The sequence below is a fragment of the Zeugodacus cucurbitae genome, chromosome 5 (genome assembly GCF_028554725.1).
Source record: "Zeugodacus cucurbitae isolate PBARC_wt_2022May chromosome 5, idZeuCucr1.2, whole genome shotgun sequence".
NCBI classification, from domain to species: domain Eukaryota; kingdom Metazoa; phylum Arthropoda; class Insecta; order Diptera; family Tephritidae; genus Zeugodacus; species Zeugodacus cucurbitae.
In genome coordinates this window covers 62,829,519-62,851,982 of record NC_071670.1, presented here as the reverse complement: position 1 = coordinate 62,851,982, position 22,464 = coordinate 62,829,519, and the positions used below count along the sequence as shown (strand labels likewise).

Genomic DNA, 22,464 nt, shown 5'->3' with positions numbered 1-22,464 from the left:
AAAACGAATATTCGTTATTTCGGAAAACTATTGTTTATGAAAAAATTAAAAATATTACTATTCAAATCATTTCTGGCATATTTATTTAATAATATATCAAGCTTCAGTAAAGAATAATTCGGTATAAACGATCAAGCGAAGAGCTTAATAGCAAGATTATAAGCACTACTGAGTGTTCAAATATAGCTAATTTAATTGTTCTAATACACTGTTTATAAGCAAGAAGAGCACTAATATTATAAATTAATGATTATAAATCAATTTGCGCTTACCATTTGCTCCAGTTTTTGTATGTAATCCTTATTCATCTTCAGAAATTTATCATCAAAACACTTTTTACAAAATATTTCAAATAACACTGTTTTGCAACAAAAAAAAAACAGCAAGAGCTAGTATTGCAACAACAAACAAAAAATTTTGCTTTTATACTAATAAAACACCACAACTGATGAAACTAATAACAAAAGACTTAAGAAACGAACTTGATTGCAAAGAAATCACTTTTCTACAGAGTCCACAGCCGTTGTGACAAAACCGTTATATGCACACACACACAGAGAGATATATACGCAACATGCGCTATAAAATCACCACACTCATTTTGTATTATTGTACAATAATATTGTTGCATTTAAGCATGAACTCTGCTCAACTGAGTTGCAACAAAGTTACTGACATCACAACCGCCGTCGACGTTGTTTCCGTTGCAAGCGGACACTGCGGTCACTTACACTCCGATTTAACCGGGCAATTGCATTACGTTGCAACTGCCACTTAAATACAGTTAATTTCGCAAAAAAGGCAAACAGACAAACAGATAAGGAAGGTGCTAATTTTCAAAGTAAACACGGCGCACTGATTTTATTTATTTTTTTATTTAGGCGCTTATTAACAGACACAGCGCGTTCGTTTGCTTAGGCACTTCTTTTTTAAATATTTTTTTATGCAAAATATGATGCGCACAGCACAAACGTTACGTCCAGTCGGCTCAAGCGGCGAATTGAGAATCATTCTTGGACCAGCCTAATGCTGGCTGAGTGTGGCCAGCAAACCAGAGTTAGCGCGCTAAGCTGAGTCAAGAGCGCCAGAGCAGCGTGTATAATAAGAACCTGCAGCAGACACGGGAAGAACGGGAAATGGGAATGCATGTGTGTCTAATAAACACACACACACATATACATATGAAATTCTGTATGAATCTCTCTAGGCTTTGTTGAGCATCGAAGAAAGTTATCAATGGACCGTTGGCTTGCGCTTATTTCTTTTCTTTCTTCCTCAAACGCTTGCTTATTAATTTCGATGCTCGCCGCTTTGTTTATACACATATCATCTTCATTTACCTCTTTTGTGTTGCTCATTTCTCCAAACACTCTTCAACACTTGTTGGTCTCCTATTTTCTTCAAATGCAAACACAAAGCGTGGATAAGCACAAAAGCAGTGCGGACGCCGACCAAATCGATGAAGAGTGTGGCGAGAAACAGGTGGGCCGGCCTGCTACACTCTTAAATCGGCGCTAAAGAAGTAATTATCGTTGAGTGGCAGCGTTGGCGGCGCGACGGCAGCAGCAGTGCGCGGCGGACTGTCATTTAAGGCCTTTTAATAGTTGCCTGATTTCCCAGTTTCCCAGCGTTTAGGCTTACATCATGTGGCAACGCGGGCGCGTGGCTTTTGTTGCAATGTTTATAATATAGTGTATGCATTTCACCAAGTAGTGAGCAGCACCGTTGCATGCGTTTTCCGGTTCTTGTAAGAAGAAGTGCAAGCAGACATACATACTTATATACATATATACATAGAAACTTAGAATCATACATACATATTTAGATAATACATATGTACAACCACACACACAAACATATCTACAATAGAAGTACATTAGTACCAGTAATACCTGCAGTTTCATGCCGGCATTTATTTTATGTTTTATTATTATTGTTATTACAGCATTTTTCGTATGAACATATACATACACGTCTGTTTATGAGTGTGCATAAATGCTGTTTATTTCTTATTGTTGTTGTTTTTGATTTTTTTTTTGTTTTTTGCTGGAGCCATATTTAGTGTGGCATGTTTGGCATGTTGTTTGTGGCGTTAGTGATGACATTGCATTAGAGGTGTGGCTGTTCTTTGCTGAAGTAATGCAACATTGCAGCACAAAAGAACAATTATGAAAAGTAAATAGTGAAAAACATTTAATTTGGACAACTTATTTGTACAACAACAACAATAACAATTCTGACATGTACAGAAAACAACAAGAAGAGCAAATGAGCCGATTGTTTAACTTCATGAAGATGATTTGAGGTCATTTGAGTAATGCAATATCATCGTGGCATTGGTTACGCATTAACGGTAAAATTGTATTTTTCTTTGTTTTTAGTAAAAATTATAACAAAAAGTAAATTTTTCATAATAGTTTTATTTTAAATTTTTTTATTAAAAAAATGCGAAATCGTTAAAATTAATACTTTTTTGTAAAAATAATTAAGAAAGTTTATTGCAAAAATACTAGTTTATAGTGTTGCCAGCTGGTATGAAATTAAAACTTTTTCAAAGTATATTAAAAATTAATTGAAATATATATCATACTATGTACGTCGGTAGAAAATTTTAAGTATTTCACAAAACTTAAATTTACCCGTAAATTGGAGCGTGGTTGCCACATTACTTAAATTTTGTAATGTGGTTAAATTTTATATTTAATATACATATTATAACTTCTCCAACTCGAATCACCACAATCCATAAAAAAACTTCGAGTTAGAGAGACTTCGAGTTATAAAATTTTCATTGAAACATATAATTTTTCAAAAAGCTGTAAAATAAGATTTAGACACTGTTTTATTTATTTACTTGGCAAAAATTTTGATGGACATACGTTAAAAGATGTTTCCTGTAATTTTGTTTATTGTGTTTTACAATTGTTTGGCTCTTGGCGTCTATATCCCATGCCTTTGTTAGATGTTTTATGCAATCCATAAGTGTAATATCATATTTTTTGTACTCCTCCATACGAAATAGAGGGTTTCTTTTAAAACTCTGCCTCGATAGTAAAATTTTAAATTTTGTATTATGCTTTGACCAAAAAGTTCAATTTATGGAAGAAAATTTGTATGAAAGTTGCCTTCTATTGCCACTTCAAGAGTTCGAGTTATGGAGAACTTCGAGTTATAGAAGTTCGAGTTATGGAAGTTCCACTGTATATTCACAAAAAATTAAAAAAAAAGATATTTAATGAAAATAATGTTTTATTGGAAAACTCAATTTTTAGAGTTGCCAGCCGATTTCAAATTAAAATTTTTTGAAAGTGTAAAAAGCAAAATATTATCATTTTCAAAATAATGTGAGATGATATTATAATTAGGGTATTCACAAGGTGTCATATTGTGTCATATCGTCATATTGTCATATTTTTTTATGACTGTCATACCAACACTGTTGTTGTTTCACATGCAAAATTAAAATATGACTTATACAACACTGCGTGGTATGTTTCTTGAGTTCGCTATTCTATACCCCTACCCACTTGCTGCCGAATTTTTTCGGTTTTTTGCGGCATATGCCTAGTATTGCAGTAACCGGTTACTTTTTGGAACCGGTTTTTTTGGGACACACTCGTGGTAGTGTGGGCGGTCGGTGGGTGGGGCTTTGGGGCGTTTTGGGACAAAATTTCGACGAGTGGGTAGTCGGTTTTCTGTGAAGAACCGGTTTTTTTGGGTCGGTCAGTGGTCGGTTTTGCTCGTGCCCTTCTGCCGGAACACTTCTCAACCGATTTATACCGCACATTGTATATATCTGGAAAATACGGACATATATCTGGTTCTGGCCTCAGCCAAAATCGGCTGATCGCATATATATATTGATGATTTTTTATCGCGGATCGCGGATATATAGCATTTCTGTCTTCTTAATTTTTCACTACCAGCTGATTAATAGCGTTTTCTTTTCTCAAAAAAATGTAACATTTATACTGCCCTGTATTCGGATTTTCAAATTGTGGATGAAAGTTGACTAGCATAATAGGAAGACATTTCTCTGTTCTTTTATCACGTAAAAAATGGAAAACATTCAAAAAGGTAGTACAGCATTTGTATAATGTTGAAATATAAAAAGGCAGCATTTTCATTGAGAAAAGAAAATGCTATAAGTGTAGAAATATGACAAAATATGGCATACAACAGTTAAGGGTGCTCACAAGTGTCGTATTTTTTAAGAGTATTAAAATATGACATAAGACATAAAACAAAGCTTGCCTAAATGATTTACAAAGGTTTGATTTTTAATATAAATAGGAGCGAGGTTGCCACTTAAGCAAACCTGTAGAAAACGATAAAAAAAAAGTTTATTAAAACATTATTATTAAAAATTATCAATTAAAAAAGTATGGCGTTGCCACTTGATTTAAAATATTTTGTTATCATTATTTGCGAGAACATTTTTTCTACAAAAATTACTAAAGCCTGTAAAACTATAAATGTAAAATACACAGCGTAAACTTCTACCGCTAACTAAAAGAAAAATTGTTATAAAAAATTAAGAAACTTACAAGATAGAAAAAATAAGTTTATAATTTTTTTTCCAAATCTCATCGCTCATCCTACTACTAATCGAGCAAAGCGCTTTCAGCAGATTTCACATAAGAACACAATCACCAACAAATGTTAATGTAAATATTCAGATTATAAAAAAAGAACAAATTTACATTGACGAAAAACGATAAATTTTATTGCCTGTTATTAAATTCAATGGTTCACACGTCGCTGTAGCTCTTTCGTCCGTATTTTAAATCCATCCAGCTTTCACACATCGAGTTTGCTGCTTAAGTCTTTAGTCTTTAATGGCTTTTAGGTCGTATTCTACTTGTGTCTGCTGTTGCGCACTCCCTATTCGAGGCACATTAGCATATTTCTACTTCTATTTCAACTTCTGCTCATAAATCATGCTAGTAAATTATGCTTTTGATAATTTTGTGGCACAGATTCTTAGCCTCTAGGGAGTTGGTGAGAAAATAGTGAACAGATGTGAGAAGCAAGCTTCTCTAATATGTTGATAGTGTGTAAGTAGTTAGGGGAATATGCAAATTAAATTTATATATAATATGCCAACGTGTTAATTTTTTGGAAATTTATGTCTATAAAATATTGGTTATTAAGTCAATGAAGATATAAAATTTGGGGAAATGGTATTTGGTACAAATAATTAAGATTTAGAGAAGAATAGAATAAGAGAAGTTGTGATCCAGAAATGTACTTTTAGCAAGTTGTACATAAAATCATATTCATCGACTTCATTATTAATAGTTGAATCAAAAAATTATTATAACTAATATAATCGGTTACAATATTATGAAAAAACTGAAAAATTTTAAAAATATATGTGAATCCTATTGTCATTTCGGGATCCCGAAATAATTTAATTTTTAGCGATTCATAAGAATTGTGTTTTAATTCATTCATTCGTGATATATGCCGCAAATGATTATTGGAATTCTAATAAAATTGATTACAATTTTATATAAAATCTGTTAAATTGCGAAATATAAGAAAGCCCGAAATTTCGGAATTGAGATTTCGGGATCCCCAAATATACACTCTTCTCTCAAGTAAGAGGAAAATATAGAAAATGAAAAATATTACCAAATAGTTGTTGGATTTTACTTCACACCTTGAAAAGATGCATATTTCGCAACGCCCTAAAATTTTGAGTACAAAAGTCAAAAAACCAGTTAATCACACAAGTTTAATGTAATCAGAGCATAAAATTCAATTTTTGGCAACATATATACTTACATACATACATTTGTCTACAAAGCAGCTACCAACTCCCCAGCGTCTTCACCCAAGTTTCGCTGTCTGTTGACGCTCCCAAAGAAATGTAGAAATAAAATCTCAAATTGAGTTTATGCGGCAAATTAACGCATCGTAAACAGGCCGCCACCGTACATCAGCATAATTTGTTGCGTGCACAGACACATCTACAGCTGCGCATAGTGCTGTGTACAAGCAACGCATGCAGAAAGTTAAAGCACTGTTAATGATCTGCAGTCGCGTTTCGCATAAATATCTTTTACATTGCTTTGAAAGGAGAAGTGGAAAAGGCAAACTAAGCAAACTGGCAGGTCGTTAGATGCGTGAAATGTTTTTTATTTACATTTAAAAACACATGTGTAGCTATTTTACAGTGGGCAGTGACCATAGAAGATTTATGATTTTTTTTTAATATTTTAGAGTCCATATTGAAACGAAAAGAATTCTAAAACATTTGGAAAAATAATAACTTTAAATATTTTATTTTATAAAGATTTTAGAGAGATTATAGAGCTATTAGGGAGAGAGATGAGGGAGATAAATTATGAAGTTACTGCGTTCATTTGTCACCAACTGAATTTTGAATCTTCTTTCTTGTGACATTAGACGTTTTCAAACCGTCTTTACTCCTCTTTTTATAATATTAAATATTATTTTTTTTTATTTAAGCTCTCCTCTCTTGTCACAAGGATACCTCTTGCACTAACCACTTTCTTCCTTTTAATTTCATTACTCCATCTGTTTATTAGATTCACCACTCTCAAAATTGTGGCCAATAGAACGAATCATATAATTTCTCATACTACTACCACCTAAAACTCCCTCCCACTCTAATTTTCTTACGCACATTTCCATTTCATTACACCGTGCAACACCACACTGTATGTTTATGTATGAGTCTCTGTGTGGACCAGTGGTGCGTGCGGCCTAAATGCGCCAAATTACCAGACGCATAAACATTTGCAGTCGCTTGTGTGAATTTATGTTGGCGACGTTATATTTTTACGCTGCAAACAAAATTAGCAAGCCACACATACATATCTCTAACTGAGTGCCAAATAAAAAGACATGAATGCGAGACAACGCGCTTGCAGACAAATCACTTACAACACATACATACATACTTATTTTTAAACGAAATATTTGATTTGACTACATATATGCTTTGTAATATATCTTTGTTTGAGCCATTTAATTTCTCATATGTCTACTTAACATTTTTCTCTTCATCACCTTCTGCATCTACAAATATTTGAAAACTTTATGCTCTCTTCACTTCACATTTATTTGAATTTGTTTTTGTTTTGCAGTTTGTATGCGACTTTTATTTATTACTATTGTTGTTTTTGTGCTCTTTATTCGCACATTTATGATTTGTAGTATGTGCAATATTTCCCTTATGCCAAGCAAATATTTATGACATACAAAGCGCTATTTAAAATATCACAAATAATATCGCTTAAGTGTAAATTAAATTTATTGCTTGACATAAATATTTCCTAATGAGATTTCGAGTTGAGTTGTAGCTGTGAGTAAAGTGACTTTGATGCGCGGCGAATGAGCGGATTTTGCATAAACTTCACTTGCGTGCTCATATGTAATTTGAAAGAGTATTTATGCATACATACATATGAATGTAAATATTTATAATAAAAACTCATATACTTTTGCAAATTTGACTGCTATTTCTGAGCAATTGAGGTGTTGTATTTAAGTACCATTAAATGAAATTGAGCTGAGCCGGAGTTAAATTCTATACTCACGCTACATAAATTATAAAGATACTTGACAGATATTAGAGTGGTTTAAGTGCTCTTTCATTACATCAACTGTTGGCATTAAAATGATTTTGTAATTGTAATTTTAGCTTCATAGTTTACTCTACGCATACATTAAGCTATCAAATTTTTGCATAATTTAAATTATTTTGAATATTAAATATCGTTAATTCCTATCAGAGATAAAGTATTTCGTTTGTGGTTATTTTATGCATGACTTTGCCTAAGAAATTGCTAACAGAATGAATTTTTATAAATATCACGCGAATTTTTTTTTTGATTATCTGCTTAATCTTCTCAAACTGAAGTATATTTTCAAAAATTGCTAGTAATTTTTTTTTTAATTTTTTTTTATGAAAAAAAATTATAAAACATATCATGTAATTTTTTATATAATATATATCGTGCGACATTTTTTATCATTATCAAGACGGAATCTATAATTAACGATGGAATGTTATGGAATAAATTTTTTTTTGTTATTTGTCTGTATAAAGAAAAATACATTTAACGAACAAATAAGGAAAAGTAAGGCTCTAACCTTAAAATTATTATATCTACTTCACTCTTAACGGTGATTTTGCACTTAAAGAAAAAATATCTCAGACATATTGGGTATCGCACTCTCCAATAACAATTTCAATATTACAGTTGAACTTCCATAATTCTATAACACGAAGTTCTTCATAACTCGTACTCTGGAATTGGCAACAAAAGTAAAATTTCAAACAAATTACCTTCCATAACTTGAAGTCTTTCTAGCTCGAAGTTTTTTTGTGGATTATGGTGATTCGTGTTAGGGAAGTTCAAACATGAAAGAAACAGCCATTGCCTACATTTAGGGTAGACAAAAAATTCTAAAAACGTTGTATACATTTCGGAGTGCAAATTAATTGAAAAATGGGTTCAAAAAGGAGGTAGACTATATAAATAATTAAGTTACAAATCTAGAAGAGTATAAAAACATTTTATTGCAATATATTGACAATAAAAGTGTAATATAAACTGTGATAAACTCTCATAGAAGATGTTTAAAAGAAAATCTAGGCAAATATTAATTAAAAACCCTATATTTCAAAGATATATTAACAAAAGTTAACATTGTGAAGATTTTGAAGAGTTTGAAGATTTTAATAAAAGATCTATCCAAAACCTTACCATATTATTTCGAAGAAACTTATATTGGGATCCTACTGTAAGTTTTTATAATTAAAGTGGAAACTTATCACATGTTGATGCTCAATAAGTGAAAAATAATTTGACGTAATTTCAAAAATTAGGGAAACTCACGGAAATATGAAGTAAGCTCCATTAGCTAATTTTTTTTTTTACAATTTCAACTTCCCTTCCTGAAGGTTGCTTTAAAACAATAACAAAACTTGCATTAAAACAATTACGGTAAATTTGCTAAATGCCACAAAATAATCGATTTGCAATTTGAGAGCCTCATCATGCTCAATTTAGAACAATTGCAAGCACTGCACGCAATATTATCTAATATAACGGTCGAAATCCACAAACTGTGTATAAAAACTGCAGTTGCGATGGATGGACCACACAGTGTACCTAAAATCAGTATACAAGTGACACTTGAAAACACTCATCAACGGTAAAACAATAGACTTCAAAAGCATGTTGCGCTTCATAGCCGCAACGGCGCTCATTTGCGCTGTTTATCATGTGGCAACTACAAGTGCTGCACCGCATCCACCAACTACAGCAGCGCCGCTGGTGGGCAATCAACCAGCCTATGACACGAAATTCGATAACATCGATCTGGATGAGGTCTTGAATCAGGAGCGTTTGCTGCGGAACTACATCAAGTGCTTGGAGAATACCGGTCCTTGTACGCCCGATTCTAAAATGTTGAAGGGTATGCAACACATAACTGTAATCTTCTTCTTATTATACATACATATGTATATTTTGAGGTTTCGCCAATTTCAGAGATACTCCCCGACGCTATATCAACCGATTGCGCCAAATGCTCGGAGAAGCAGAAGCTTGGCTCAGCGAAGGTGACACACTTTTTGATCGACAATCGTCCGGAGGATTGGGCACGTTTGGAGCAGATTTACGATCCGTCCGGCAATTACCGTTTGGCCTATTTGGCGGTGAAGGACAACAAAGGCGATGGCGCGGAGAAACCTACGGAGGCGGTTACTAAGGCAGAAGCCTGAGAAATCAAACTATGATAACTGTATGAGAACATGGACCGTTTTAGGACTCAAACGAACTGCGTTGCATTTTTCGAGCTTATACCAATTAATACCTTATTATATGAAAATATAAATAGTTTAGACTGGCATTCCAAAAAGTACAAAAAAATATAAAAAGTATATCAAAAATCAAGCAGAAAAAATATTTTAACAAAATATTGCAAAACTCCTAGTTTTAGTGGTGAGCATGGTTGTCACCTCTTTGAAAAAACATTTTAAATTGAAAACTTATTTTATTTCTCCTAAGTATTTAAATTTTTTTTTTGTTAGAGTTGCCATCGGAATTATTAATTTATAAAATTCTTTTTTGATAGCAGTTGGTTGAGTTGAAGAATATTTACTTCTTATGAAAACCTCTATCTCAGCCTAAAGGTATGCTACAAAGCCTAAAGATATACTTCAAATATAAGTTAAATGTCAATCTTCACTTCCAAATGTGGAAAAAAGTTTTTTGAACTTCGAAAATAGCTTTTATGAGAACGTAGAATGATTTCGAAAAGAGTTGCTATATAGTAAAAAAAAAATTGGCACTTTTCGTAAAAAAATTTTCCTTTGAGAAAGCTGTATGCCGGTATTCTTGCAAACTGAGTTGCCATAAAATATAAAAAAATTAGTGTTCAGTTTTAATAAGGTAGGGTAATAGCTTTTATAGCCGGATTTGGTCTATCAACAATATACTCTTCATAGAAAACAAAGATCAAATAATGAAATTATTAAAACAAAAATTTAACTTTTACTACAGGGTGCCGAAAGTTACTTATTAGTTTTCGCATTATGAATGTACAAAAAAAGGAATTTTGAGGTTATGTGTTATTTGTGTTGAATAAAATCAATTCTAAAGTTATTAATTTAATTTACGGTACATTCAAATCAATTCTAAAATTATTAATTTAATTTACGGTACATTCTCTTCGCCAGTTGTATAAAATCAAACTAAACTCTACAACAACAATAAAAAACAATTAATATCTCTTCGCTTTTATTATGAAAAAGCGTAAAAAACAAATCAAATCTACAAAGAAAGTAGACATTTCCTTGAAAGCATATCGAATTGCTCACACAACGCAATCATTTAGAATTAATTATGTTTTTTTCATTGCAATTAGCAGTTGTAATTAATCAAATGGAAAGCATAATAAACACCTAAAAATCTGAAAACAGGTCCAAGCGGTCCGTAGAGATGCACAAAGACACGGCTGTGCATAAATAAGCAGCTTGATTAAATACGAAATGGGGTGCATACTAAATTATAATAAACTCAAATGAATTAATATACGTGTGTATATAATTAGAGATGAATATAATTGGTGGTTTTCAACAAAGCTGCTGGGCAGCATGCGCGCTTCCCAGTAGAAGTTGTGCCCAATTTCGCTCACACGCTGAGCCTATCTACTGCTAAGTGTAGTTGTATTTATATTTGTTGTTGGTTTTTTACTAATTTGCATACATCAACAAATATTGTTGTTGGACTTTAGTTGATATATGCTTTTTATTAAGATTTCGGTCACCAATTTTGTTTTGTTATCATAATTTTTTCTTCTTGCTTCATCTTCTGCTCGATTGCTTTCATTTCTTCAGCTTTTTGAATTGCCACATGCATACTATTATATATGTTTATATACGAGTACGCATATTAGTCTTAATATTTGAATTTTTATAAGCAATTTGAAGGCCATTAAATTAACACTATGCCAAAATTTCTGAGCTACGATTGTCTTTTGAAGTTTTGACTCTTTTATTTATTTAGTTTTTATTATTATTTTTATTTTTTTTTAATCTTTGATTTTATTGTTGTTCCTATTATCTGTTGTTATAAATTCCTCTGTGGAAAGTTGGTCCACACTTTAATGTGTTGACTGAATTAATTGATGCATTAGCAAACTATCTACGGTGTATTAAACAAACTTATTAGCATTTACATATACTACGTGAGCTCTTAAGACATACACACACATGTACATATGTAATTAATTATTAACGGTATAACCGTGTAGTTCACCATGTAGCCCAGCTTCTAATGTATCAAATTTACAGCGATTTTATTGTCTTCGTTTTCATTTGCCCAGTGAAGCTGCACAAATACTTATTGATATGTGCTCGAAATGAAAACCTGTAATGACTCAAGGAAAACTAGCTTACCTATAGACATTATAAACACCATAAACATTAATGGCAATAAATACATGTAGCGCTGTTTAAAATAAAAACAAAAACTATAATACTATCCCGTACCAATTAGTATTCCATTGGAACTATATGAGATGCTGTTCTTACTGAACTGCACTAGTTTGGATCGTGAATGTGATTTTATAATTTTTTTGACAGATGTGGGGTAAATGTCATATTAACAGCTTTGCAACTTCAAAGCTGTCACAATTCGACAGATTTTTGACAGTTGTGAGAAACATTTTTTCTAATTTTATTCGTCCTGAAATGCGTATAGAATATTACTAATATTATTTTTAGGGCAGCTGAGTTCAGTGCTGATTTCTTTAAAACCGTAAATAAATTTTTCTACTTACTGTAAAATATTTTTCCATTTAGGAAATCTTTGTTATTGAGTTATGTCATTGTGATGCTTACCTAGAAAAAAAAAATAATAAAATTAGTAAAAATATTTCAGTGATAAAAAAATCAAGTAAATAGAGTAGACAACTAAGATAAATTATAAATATATTAAGATTGATAAAAACTGGTAAATGTATAATTATAAGCAATGAATTTATGATGACTAGTAAATGAGTAAAAATAATTACTTAAGTAAAGAGAACATATATAAGTAGAATTTCGTGACTATTAGCTCATAATTACTTAAGAAAGCTTCGGAATGTGCAAAAAAAAGTTGCAACAAAATATGACTTAAAAACTTTTACGAAAAAACACATTAATTAACAATTAGTCGCAATTATTTTGTTGTTGTCAAGTGTATGGAGTAACATAAAATGCGAAATAAACATTTCCGCTTGATACTATCAAAGCTTAATGACGCTTATCTAATAATTTTAATACAAGCTTACGTCAACGTACAACTGACCGTAACTGTGTAATGCAAATTTCTATATATACTAGTACTGCTATCTATATATTTATGTAATATTTTTATAGGAATTCGTAATCGTTTATTTTTTTGCAATTTCTATACTATTTTCCTATTTTCTTAATCGCACATTAAGTTCCATTGGAGGCAAATAAAATAATTACACGACTAAATATGCAAAGATTATTGTAATCATAATTAAAATTATTTTTTTTTGTAAATATTTATTATGAAATGTTAGAACCCTTTTTTCTATGAGCTTTCATAGTTGTAGGTAATGAAGTGATTTCCGGGGATATAATGATATCATTAGGAAATACACATGTGAACTAAATGGATTAAGCCCAAAGAACATTTTAAAAATGATTGGAACGCATTTCAAACGATTGTAGAGACCAAAGTCTCTATTGAAAGAAATATGATTTGTCAGGAAGTGTATAGAATGAGCTTTCAAGCACAATAAGTGAGCTTTCACTATAATAATTCATTAAAATAATGTGAAGAAAACAATTACTTAATAAATTTAAAGCCTTTTAAAAGCTTCAATAATTTTCAGAGCTTTTGTACAATAATCCAATTTGAAGCTTTGATCTAAAGTTAAATAAAAAATCGAAGCTTTAATCATTTTAATTTTTTTTCAATAACCTTTGCAGCTTTAATATTAAAGAAATAATAAAAAAAAACAAGCTTTTATAATTTTCAGAGCTTTCACCATTAAGCTAATTAACAAATCATGTGGCTTTTATTGTACCTAGTTGTTGCTACCATATAAAATTGTACTTCAAGTTTCCTCATTTCATAAATGAGCTAAATATTCATTTTTGTTAAGAACCCTATTATTTTTACTATCCACCCTTCCCTCATTGCTTGCCATTCACTCAGGCTTGTCAATGCAAAGGTAAAAGGTGACAGGTTGTTAGACTTCTTAGCGTCAGTCATTGAAGACAGTATTTCGCAAAGTATATGCAAATGCATGCAAATATAAACAGTCATGTGCAATTTAGAATGTCTCAGTTATATTTTAAGACGACCATATTATGCCGTGAATAATATAATGAGAATTGAAAGGGCAGTTGTAGGGCTTCAGACCAGCAAAATAAGCAGCTATGTAGAGGGTTGGTTTTTTCTTAAGAAGCTTTTTACGCGCCTTTTGAGCTCAAGCTAACACATGTGTTGAATATTTGATTATGAAGACTTGCGCAATACTTATAAGAATGTAATTTGAAACATACGTAATGCCAATCACTTATGATTTATTGTGCTGTGCGGAGCTTATGGGTGTGATTATGCATATAAGTGAACATTTTTTCAAAGGGCTTTTTTTAAACCGTTTTACAATATAAGGTACATAAAGCAAGGAAATTCAATATTTCATGTTTTATGCCTAATAGAAGTCGGATAATTTGAGTTGCAAGCAAATTAGTCGAACGTGATATTAATATTGGATGAATGGCTGGTAATCATTTTATCTTTTCCAACGTGAAACCGTATACATATTTTAGTCGTATCACTCTAAACTTTATATTGGAAGTTTTTTCACCTATAAATATTTATTTATACTGAATATAATCACTCAGATGTGAAAAATTAAAAATAAAAGTTGTGAAATTTAGTAGTTTTTAGTATGCAAAAGGTGAGCTTTCACTTATCAAATTCATTAAATCAATTTGAAAAGCATAGCTGACCTAAGATTTAACAAATTTTGAAGCTTTCACAAATCTTAAATGGAGTAATATGCCGAATTTTTAGAGCTTTTCTCTATAAAACAATTAGAAAAGTTCTACTGCCTAAATTATAACAAAATTTGAAGCTTTCATCCTTAAGTTCAAACAAAGAGCTTTTGAAACCGCTTTGAGTTATAATAATATTGAGAGCTTTCACTCTTAAGTTCAATAAATAAGCTTTTGCAGCTGTTAAAAAAGTCGCAGTTAGAAGAGAAACGATTAGCGAAACCATTTTTTTCATAACTGAAGGTTTAACAGTTTTGATTATTGTATGAAAGAGTTTTGTTGGTCACAAAATATACGTAACGGATTTTTTGTGGTTCAAAAAGCCTTACTCAAACTTGTGGCAACGTTAATTACTTTAAATACGATAGATCCCTACAAGTTATTAGCCTTTAGTAAAGCAACCTTTGTACAATTGTATATGGACTCATTTATGCTAATCATATATAAATAAGTTCCGGTAATTATGGCGAACGGAAAGTGTAAGTGCGAAAAAGTGGGAAATTATAGCGTCAACAGTTCAATAACCAAACGCTAACGAGGTTACAAGCATGTAAAAAATGTGTTAAATAAAAGCAACAACACAAACAAACAGGTGTAATAACGTGTACCTTTATACATACATATAAGTATATGTAAAGTACATATTTATTTAGGTAAAAGTACATATACATTGGGTTATATAGCTTTACAATTTACTGCTAAATACCCAAGCGTAGTAGCGGAAACATTTTCAGCTTTTCTACTACAAACTGACAATATCCTTATACTATATAAAGTTGTAAAATAAGAGATGTAGGATATGCAGAAACGCCTAGAAATACAAATGATTAGCTTAAATTGAGGTCTATATAACAACAGCTTATATACTATATAGTAATATATATTTATAGTGAACTAAATAAACTATAAACGTACAAACACACTCACAGCTAACTTTCGTAAACGTAGCGACCTGATTCCACAAATGACGCCGTGGAAATGAGAACAATGGAGGAAAAGTAATTTGATAAAAATGATATATTACAAGCTATATACAATAGCACACACTATGTAGACATACTTTTCATATACATATGTAAGTTAATTGTATATGTGTGTTGCTCTATATTTATGGCGCTGCCTAGTAAATGCGCTGTATTTAGGTACCACACTGTTTCCCACTTGTCACAGGAAACCAGAAATATGTAGTTGGGGACGCACAAGAAACCTGTTGTGCCACAAACAGTGAAATTAACTAGGATTGCATTGCCATAACTTTAGTCACATTGTATACTTATCAACTATATAAATGTATGCACGTTTTTCCACCACACTTTTTTCGAAACATTTTTTCAACTCCACAACCCTCCACTACTGTCTGGTGTTTTTTGCGAGACCAATTCACACTCAATGAAATATTGTTATTGTACGTCTTGAACGAGAGCGCTTGAAGCGAGTTACAGTTTATTGGCTGAAGGGTTCGGTATCAATTAGCATAAATTTGAAGCGAGTCCCTTTTCTTGTTGGCAATTGAACGCTTGACGGATTACTTTATGGTTTCCGTGTTGAGAGGGAGACGAATTGCAAGACACTTGTTATAGAAGATAACTAGACTAAGGGTGTGGTTATATACTTAATTAATTAGTCAGTAGATTTGAATTTAACTTTTTTATATATCCTTTGTAAGGTCTATAAGTTTTCAAGGAAAAGGGAAGAAACTGTTTTTCAACTATTAGTTGGTAACAAATCAGTAGAGAACTTGGAAATGGTATTATTATCCGTATGACTTCACTTGTCTTATTTACATTTCTGGCTATTTAATGTGTCTATCACTCTCTCTCTTAGCGATCCTGACAACTCATGCTGTCTTCGCTCACTTTTTTACAAAAAAATATTGTATTACCTTAGGTGATTTTCTTGACGATGTCTCCCAGATTGCATTTATAAAAATTGTTAATTTGAACAACTTTATCAAGACCACAGGATGGTTCAGTAAGGACATGGTAGTGTGAAGGGATTCTAGTCAGGGTGGAGTCCCAATGGGCCTAAGTGCGTCATGCGACATCCACTATACCTACCTACCTAGGTGTTAGGTTAACACCCTAGGTGGCGCTATATTCAAACAGATTTATTTGAGGTTAAATTACTAAACTTCGATTTTGACAAACTCTCCACTTTAAGTAAAAAAATATTTCACCACATTTACAGTTTACAATTTGAGCATAATCAACACTATTTTAACTTCAGAAATTTCTTGTAAATTATTACAACATAATAAAGGAATGTATACCTCATTTGAATCTCTTTACATTTGCAGATTTGCATTTTCATTCCCCTTACGAACAACAACAAAGCCGACAAACAAACTTTTGAAATAAATTGCATTGAACCATGACGCGTGGAAGCTATAGGAAATGAGCGGAATATGCAATAGACGAAGAAGCGCATAGTAGCTGGAGTTATGAATAAAAAATTCGAGCAGTAACACATATTTAACAGAGTTTGCAGAGTTTGCAGAGAAGGTGAATTCGAAAAAAATTAAATTGGATTTTTCATTTGAAAAAATTATTTAAGTCTACAAATAAATCGTCAAATTTGGGCTATATTTCTAAATCAAATAGATCTTCTGCTAGTCAAGAGAAAAAATAACGGTAAAATATGTTAATTGGTCTCATTCTCTCTTCCATTGTCTCTCTCTCAACAATTAATTCGAACATACCACAAAATCTCTACTGATTCGGTATTGACAGACATAAGTTCAATCCAAACTAAATCTCATCAATTAAGTCTAACACTAGAGAAACTAAAACTGTTCCACATATTTCGTTAAATAACACTCTCAATATGCATAAATATTTAGCCCCAAACTCCCCTCCTCGAATGGTATGCAATCGCAATCATGTTGGCGGCGTTCATGTGGTTGATGAAAGAGGAGTGTCAGCCTGAGTGGCAAGTTGTTTGTAGTCAGTGAACTGGTTAGTTCAATTAAGAGCGATTGGATCGTGCAATCTACCATTGACGCTCACGCTGATGATTATGATGATGATGATGGCTATGGTGGTAGTGCTGCTGATTATGATTACGGTGCACCGCAAAATCGCCCAGTGACAATGCACCAAATGTTAGCTGTTTGCTGTGGAATGTGGCACATAATAAATACTCTGCGCTACATTGGCGGAAAAAAATAGAGGTTTCTTTGCGCTACTGCAGCAGTCAATGATAAGCCTATAACCGCAAGAGTTTTGCGCTTAAATTACTCGTGTTTTTCTGCAGCAATTTATGATTATTGAACGAGTTCGAGATTTTGCGTGTGTTTATGTGTATATACTTCTCATGTATAGAAGCTACTAGTTATATGTGGGGCATGCTAGTGGGTTGTGATTTGATGTTAATTTTATGTGGCAATAAAAGTGTGCTTTCAATATTTTATTGCTGATACATATTACAAATAGACTTGATTGAAATAGAAACAATAATTTTGGTTGGAAACATATGCTAATACTCTCTTAATTATGTAGTAAACTGTTTGTTGATTTTTTAAGTTTAATAGGTCAAACTTGGAACAACTACTTGACTCGTCTTATAATTCAAAAATAACTGATATTATAGACATCGGAGACTGAAAAATATAAAGTGTAAGAGAGAACTTCTCAGGAGTGACTCACCTACCTCCTCGGTAGGTAAGTTTATATAAAGATCTCGGCAAATTTTTTACCCGCCTGTTTAACAAAAACATGTCTTTTTCTCGGTAGGGTGTCAACTACCGAATTAAATTGACCTCTATACCCCGATCTACCATTCTCAACGGTTTGAAAAACACTTTCAATATGCGGATATGACTCCATATATTTAATAATTCCACCAAAGCTTTCAAATACTAAAATTTTGTAAACCCCTTAAACCAACACCCGCCATTACCGCATGTTGTGCCTCGCCTCGCCTCTGTAAAGGTTCGCTGAATCAAAACAATACTTGTCAAGTGAATTGATTGGCAAACTATAAATATTACAGAAATCGAAACTTCAATGTGAGATGCAATATTCAAATACGAGTATGCGTGTTGGAAAAACAGCGAAACGCATATAATTGACAGGTTTTTCGATGAAGTGCCGCGACGCGACGCTTTGACTACTGCGAACCGGAAACGCGATCAAGCGTACAAAAATGGTGAAGTAAAATATGAAAAGAAAAATAAAACCGATTTTTCGACTTTTAAGCATGAATACATATAAAAATATTATTTATATTTTTTGGTTTCAGCTTTTGTAGTATATATATTTTTTTTATTTTTTCTTTATGAATTTTGTGACAATTATTATTACGATTTTTAAAACTTTTTTTAAATTTCATGAATTTTAAATAATTTTTTTTTTATTTCAACAATGTAAAATATAATTTTTTTTTTAATTTGTACCATTATAGTTTAAAAAATTCATTAATTGTTAAAAAATTTTAATAATTTTGAATTTAAATAATTTTTTATTAACTTCTATGAAATTCGGATTTTTCATTTTATTTTTTACCTTTCTTAATTATCATGTAAGTAAAGCCTGTTTTTTTTTTCATTTTATTTTTTTGAATTTTCATTTTTGCGAATTCGAATTTATATTTATACTCTCGCAACCTGTTGCACAGAGTATCATAGTTTTGTTCACATAACGGTTGTTTGTGTCACCAAGAAATATAAGAGTTAGATATGGGGTTATATATACATAAATGATCAGGATGACGAGTAGATTTGAAATCCGGATGTCTGTCCGTCCGTCTGTCCGTCTATCCGTGCAAGCGATAACTTGAGTAAAAATTAAGATATCTTAATGAAACTTGGAACACATGTTCCTTGGCACCCTGAGGAGGTTGCTTTCGAAAATGGGCAAAATCGGTCCACTGCCACGCCCACAAAATGGAGGAAACCGAAAACCTATACAGTGTCATAACTAAGCCATAAATAAAGTTATGAAAATGAAATTTGGAACATAGGATCCCATTAGGGAGGGGCACATTTGGATGTAATTTTTTTGGAAAAGTGGGCGTGACACTTATGGGTCAAAAACCATATCTCAAGAACTACTCGACCGATTTCAATGAAACTTGGTTTGTAATAGTTTCCTTACATCCCAATGATATGTTGTGAAAATAGGCCAAATCGCTTCACAACCACGCCTACTTCCTATATACCAGAACTTTGAAGACAATCTGAATCGTTTACTTTACAATATATAAAGTAAGTATTAGTGAAGATATCGGTGCAGAACTTTGCACAAATACTATGTTAATAGTGTGGCAGCCCCATTCTAAAAATCGCCGAAATCGGACCATAGGTTTTCAAGGCCCCATATATCGAACACAAGGACCTCGGTGCTTCTAACCTAATATTATGGTTTCCAACTTTCAATGGACTTTATACAATATATATGACGAATATGTGGGTCAAATTGTTTATTATATAATATAAATAAAGTTAAATAAATAAATTACGAGAGTATAAAATGTTCGGTTACACCCGAACTTAGCCCTTCCTTACTTGTTTTTCATTTTATTTTTTGAATTTTCATTTTTGCGAATTCGAATTTATATTTTTTTTTACTCTCAATTTTCGAATTTTTTTATTGTTTTCTTAATTTTCTTTAATTAACTTAACTTTCATAAAGTACGATTTTTTTACATTAATTTGAATTTTCAACTTTTGAATTAGAGTTTCGAATTTTTAATTTTTTTTCTTAACATTCACGAAGAATGAGTTTTTTTTAATTTCTTTGAAACTTAATTTTTGGAACTCGATTTTCCAATTTTTTATTTATTTTATTTTATTTTATTTTAATTTTCATAATTAATCTTATGATGTATTATATGATTGTTTTGTTTTAAATTTTTATTCACATTCATTTTTTTTAAATCTCAGTATTTTATTATTTTTAAATAAAAAATAATGTTTTTTCTTTAAATTGAAACATTTTAAAAGCAAATATTTAGTATAATGCAAAAGCTTATCACACCATTTTGCACTTCAGTGTCAACACACAACATTCATAATAATATACTTGTTGTAGTTGTTATTATCACTGTAGAACAAGTTAATTTAGTTTGTACGGTCACGTACAGATTGACACACACGCACACGCACGCACAAAGATTTCTAGATACATAGATGGTCTGGTTAGAAAAGCACACAATGGCAAAGCAATAAAAACGAACATTAAGAATAAAAGCAACAACAAAAGCGGAAGGAAGACATATATAATAAAATGTTAACCGTTATGTATACGTATGTTTAACTGGCAGTTAAGAGATATGCACCGTTAGTGTTTGCACGTTTACAGACAGATATATATATGAACACACATACAATGAAACATACACTTATAACATACATATATAGAATAAATGCTGTCGAAGCATTTTGTTAGCGGGTTATTTATTATTGCAGACCCAGAGATATAGCTTCCCACAATTAGTGACATTGAGTATGATAGTATTTTATGGTCAGTCGGCCAATAAAAAATATATATGTAGGTAAGGCGAAAATGAATGGTGCTAAAGCACTAAGTATGATTAAGAAAAGGTCTACTGGTTCTTTATGGGTTCTGTCTATTCTAATGTGTTTTGTTTTAGAAAAATTCAATATATTTAAAAGCGTATGAATTAGAAAATGAATTATAACATTTAAAAAAAGGGAAAATTTCCCCAATTCTCGCCCAATTAAAATTACACCTCGAACGAAAATCAATAAATACCCTCGAATCGAGTATGTGTCTCAAAATAAAGCAAACAAACCGCAAAAATAAAAAAAATCTAAAAATAAAATTTACATAAATATTCGCAAAGTCACAAGTAAGGAATTAGCATTGCTCCGAGTCAAGTCACAACGACGTCAACGCTTACGTAGATGGCATCGAATGGCGCCAAATATTTAAGGGCATTAATGGCAATGAGAATGAGCAGCAGCAGCTAAGGCCTTAAAAGGCTATTGACAATAGTGAGTAATGTCAAACGGAGTTTGTTTGCATAATTAGATTGGTGCTTGGCGCTTGGCGCTTGGCTGTGACAACAATTAATCACAATTACGAAAAACTAATATTAAGTGGTCTATTTATAAATAGCTGTAGTAAATAAAATCTGATTGATTGTTTATGGGTATTTATTTTTAGAGTTTTGAAGCATTGGGGAAAAATTATTTATGACATATATGAGCTGTATATGATTCGCCACTACTTTGCTTACTGCTGTGAGCTCTACTTTTTAATAAAAAAAAATTACATGAGAGATCAAAAAAAAATGGTTAAGTTGAATACTAAGCCAAAGAGTAGAGTTATGGTTTGTTCTTTTCACCACTCTCTAAACATTAAGTGCATTAAAAAATGTCGATGTCATAAAGCTAGTATTAAAGTCGATATTAAGTTCGATTGGAATATTCTACGATTTTAGACCTAGTGTTTTTGTAAAAATTTTATATATCGGAAGTTTCTTACTAATATATCATAACAAATTCGTAGACTTCTACCTTTTATCTCTATTGAACCCGACTTCAAAATGAATATATTCCGATAAGATATCTGCTCAGAGAAAAAATATGAAATTGCTGTTGAAGTAAAAGAGTGGAGTTAAAATGTTTACAATATACATAGACTGCAATAGATTGCACTTCACACCCTAGTAGGTTTATTAGACTCTCAGAGAACTTCCAACTAGATCATAGAATCATTTATCAGAAGCATTAAGTACTTTAGAAGTTAATTTTTTTCATTTTTATACCCTGAACAGGGTATATTAAGTTTGTCACGAAGTTTGTAACACCCAGAAGGAAGCGTCAGAGGCCCTATAAAGTATATATATAAATCAGTATGTTGAACTGAGTCGATTTAGCCATATCCGTCCGTCTGTCTGTCTGTATATATATGAACTAGTCCTTCAGT

General features: G+C 31.7%; 2 protein-coding genes across 6 annotated transcripts in view; one reads left to right on the top strand and one right to left on the bottom strand.

The window, feature by feature from the left end:
* The window catches only part of LOC105208857 (rhophilin-2-A), a 273,352-nt gene that overhangs the window by 47,315 nt on the left and 203,573 nt on the right, over window positions 1-22,464 (bottom strand). The window contains exon 1 of one of the 4 annotated variants that reach the window (XM_054230614.1): window positions 12,328-12,360. The exons of 2 other annotated variants lie outside the window; for them this stretch is intronic. In XM_054230614.1, the coding sequence (XP_054086589.1) occupies window positions 12,328-12,345 (18 nt within the window). In that variant the 5' untranslated portion in view covers window positions 12,346-12,360. Of the gene's footprint in view, window positions 1-272; window positions 324-12,327; window positions 12,361-22,464 lie in introns of those variants that run through there. One more of the 4 variants, XM_029038090.2, reaches the window with a different exon arrangement.
* On the top strand, window positions 9,163-9,938 carry LOC105208856 (putative odorant-binding protein A10). Of its 2 annotated transcripts, none has more exons than XM_011178921.3 (2): window positions 9,163-9,459; window positions 9,534-9,938. In XM_011178921.3, exons 1-2 carry the CDS (start codon window positions 9,219-9,221, stop codon window positions 9,764-9,766), a joined length of 474 nt encoding a protein of 157 aa, XP_011177223.2. In that variant the 5' UTR covers window positions 9,163-9,218; the 3' UTR covers window positions 9,767-9,938. The 2 variants fall into 2 exon arrangements, with proteins under 2 accessions (XP_011177223.2, XP_011177222.1); XM_011178920.3 differs by having other exon boundaries at window positions 9,518-9,938.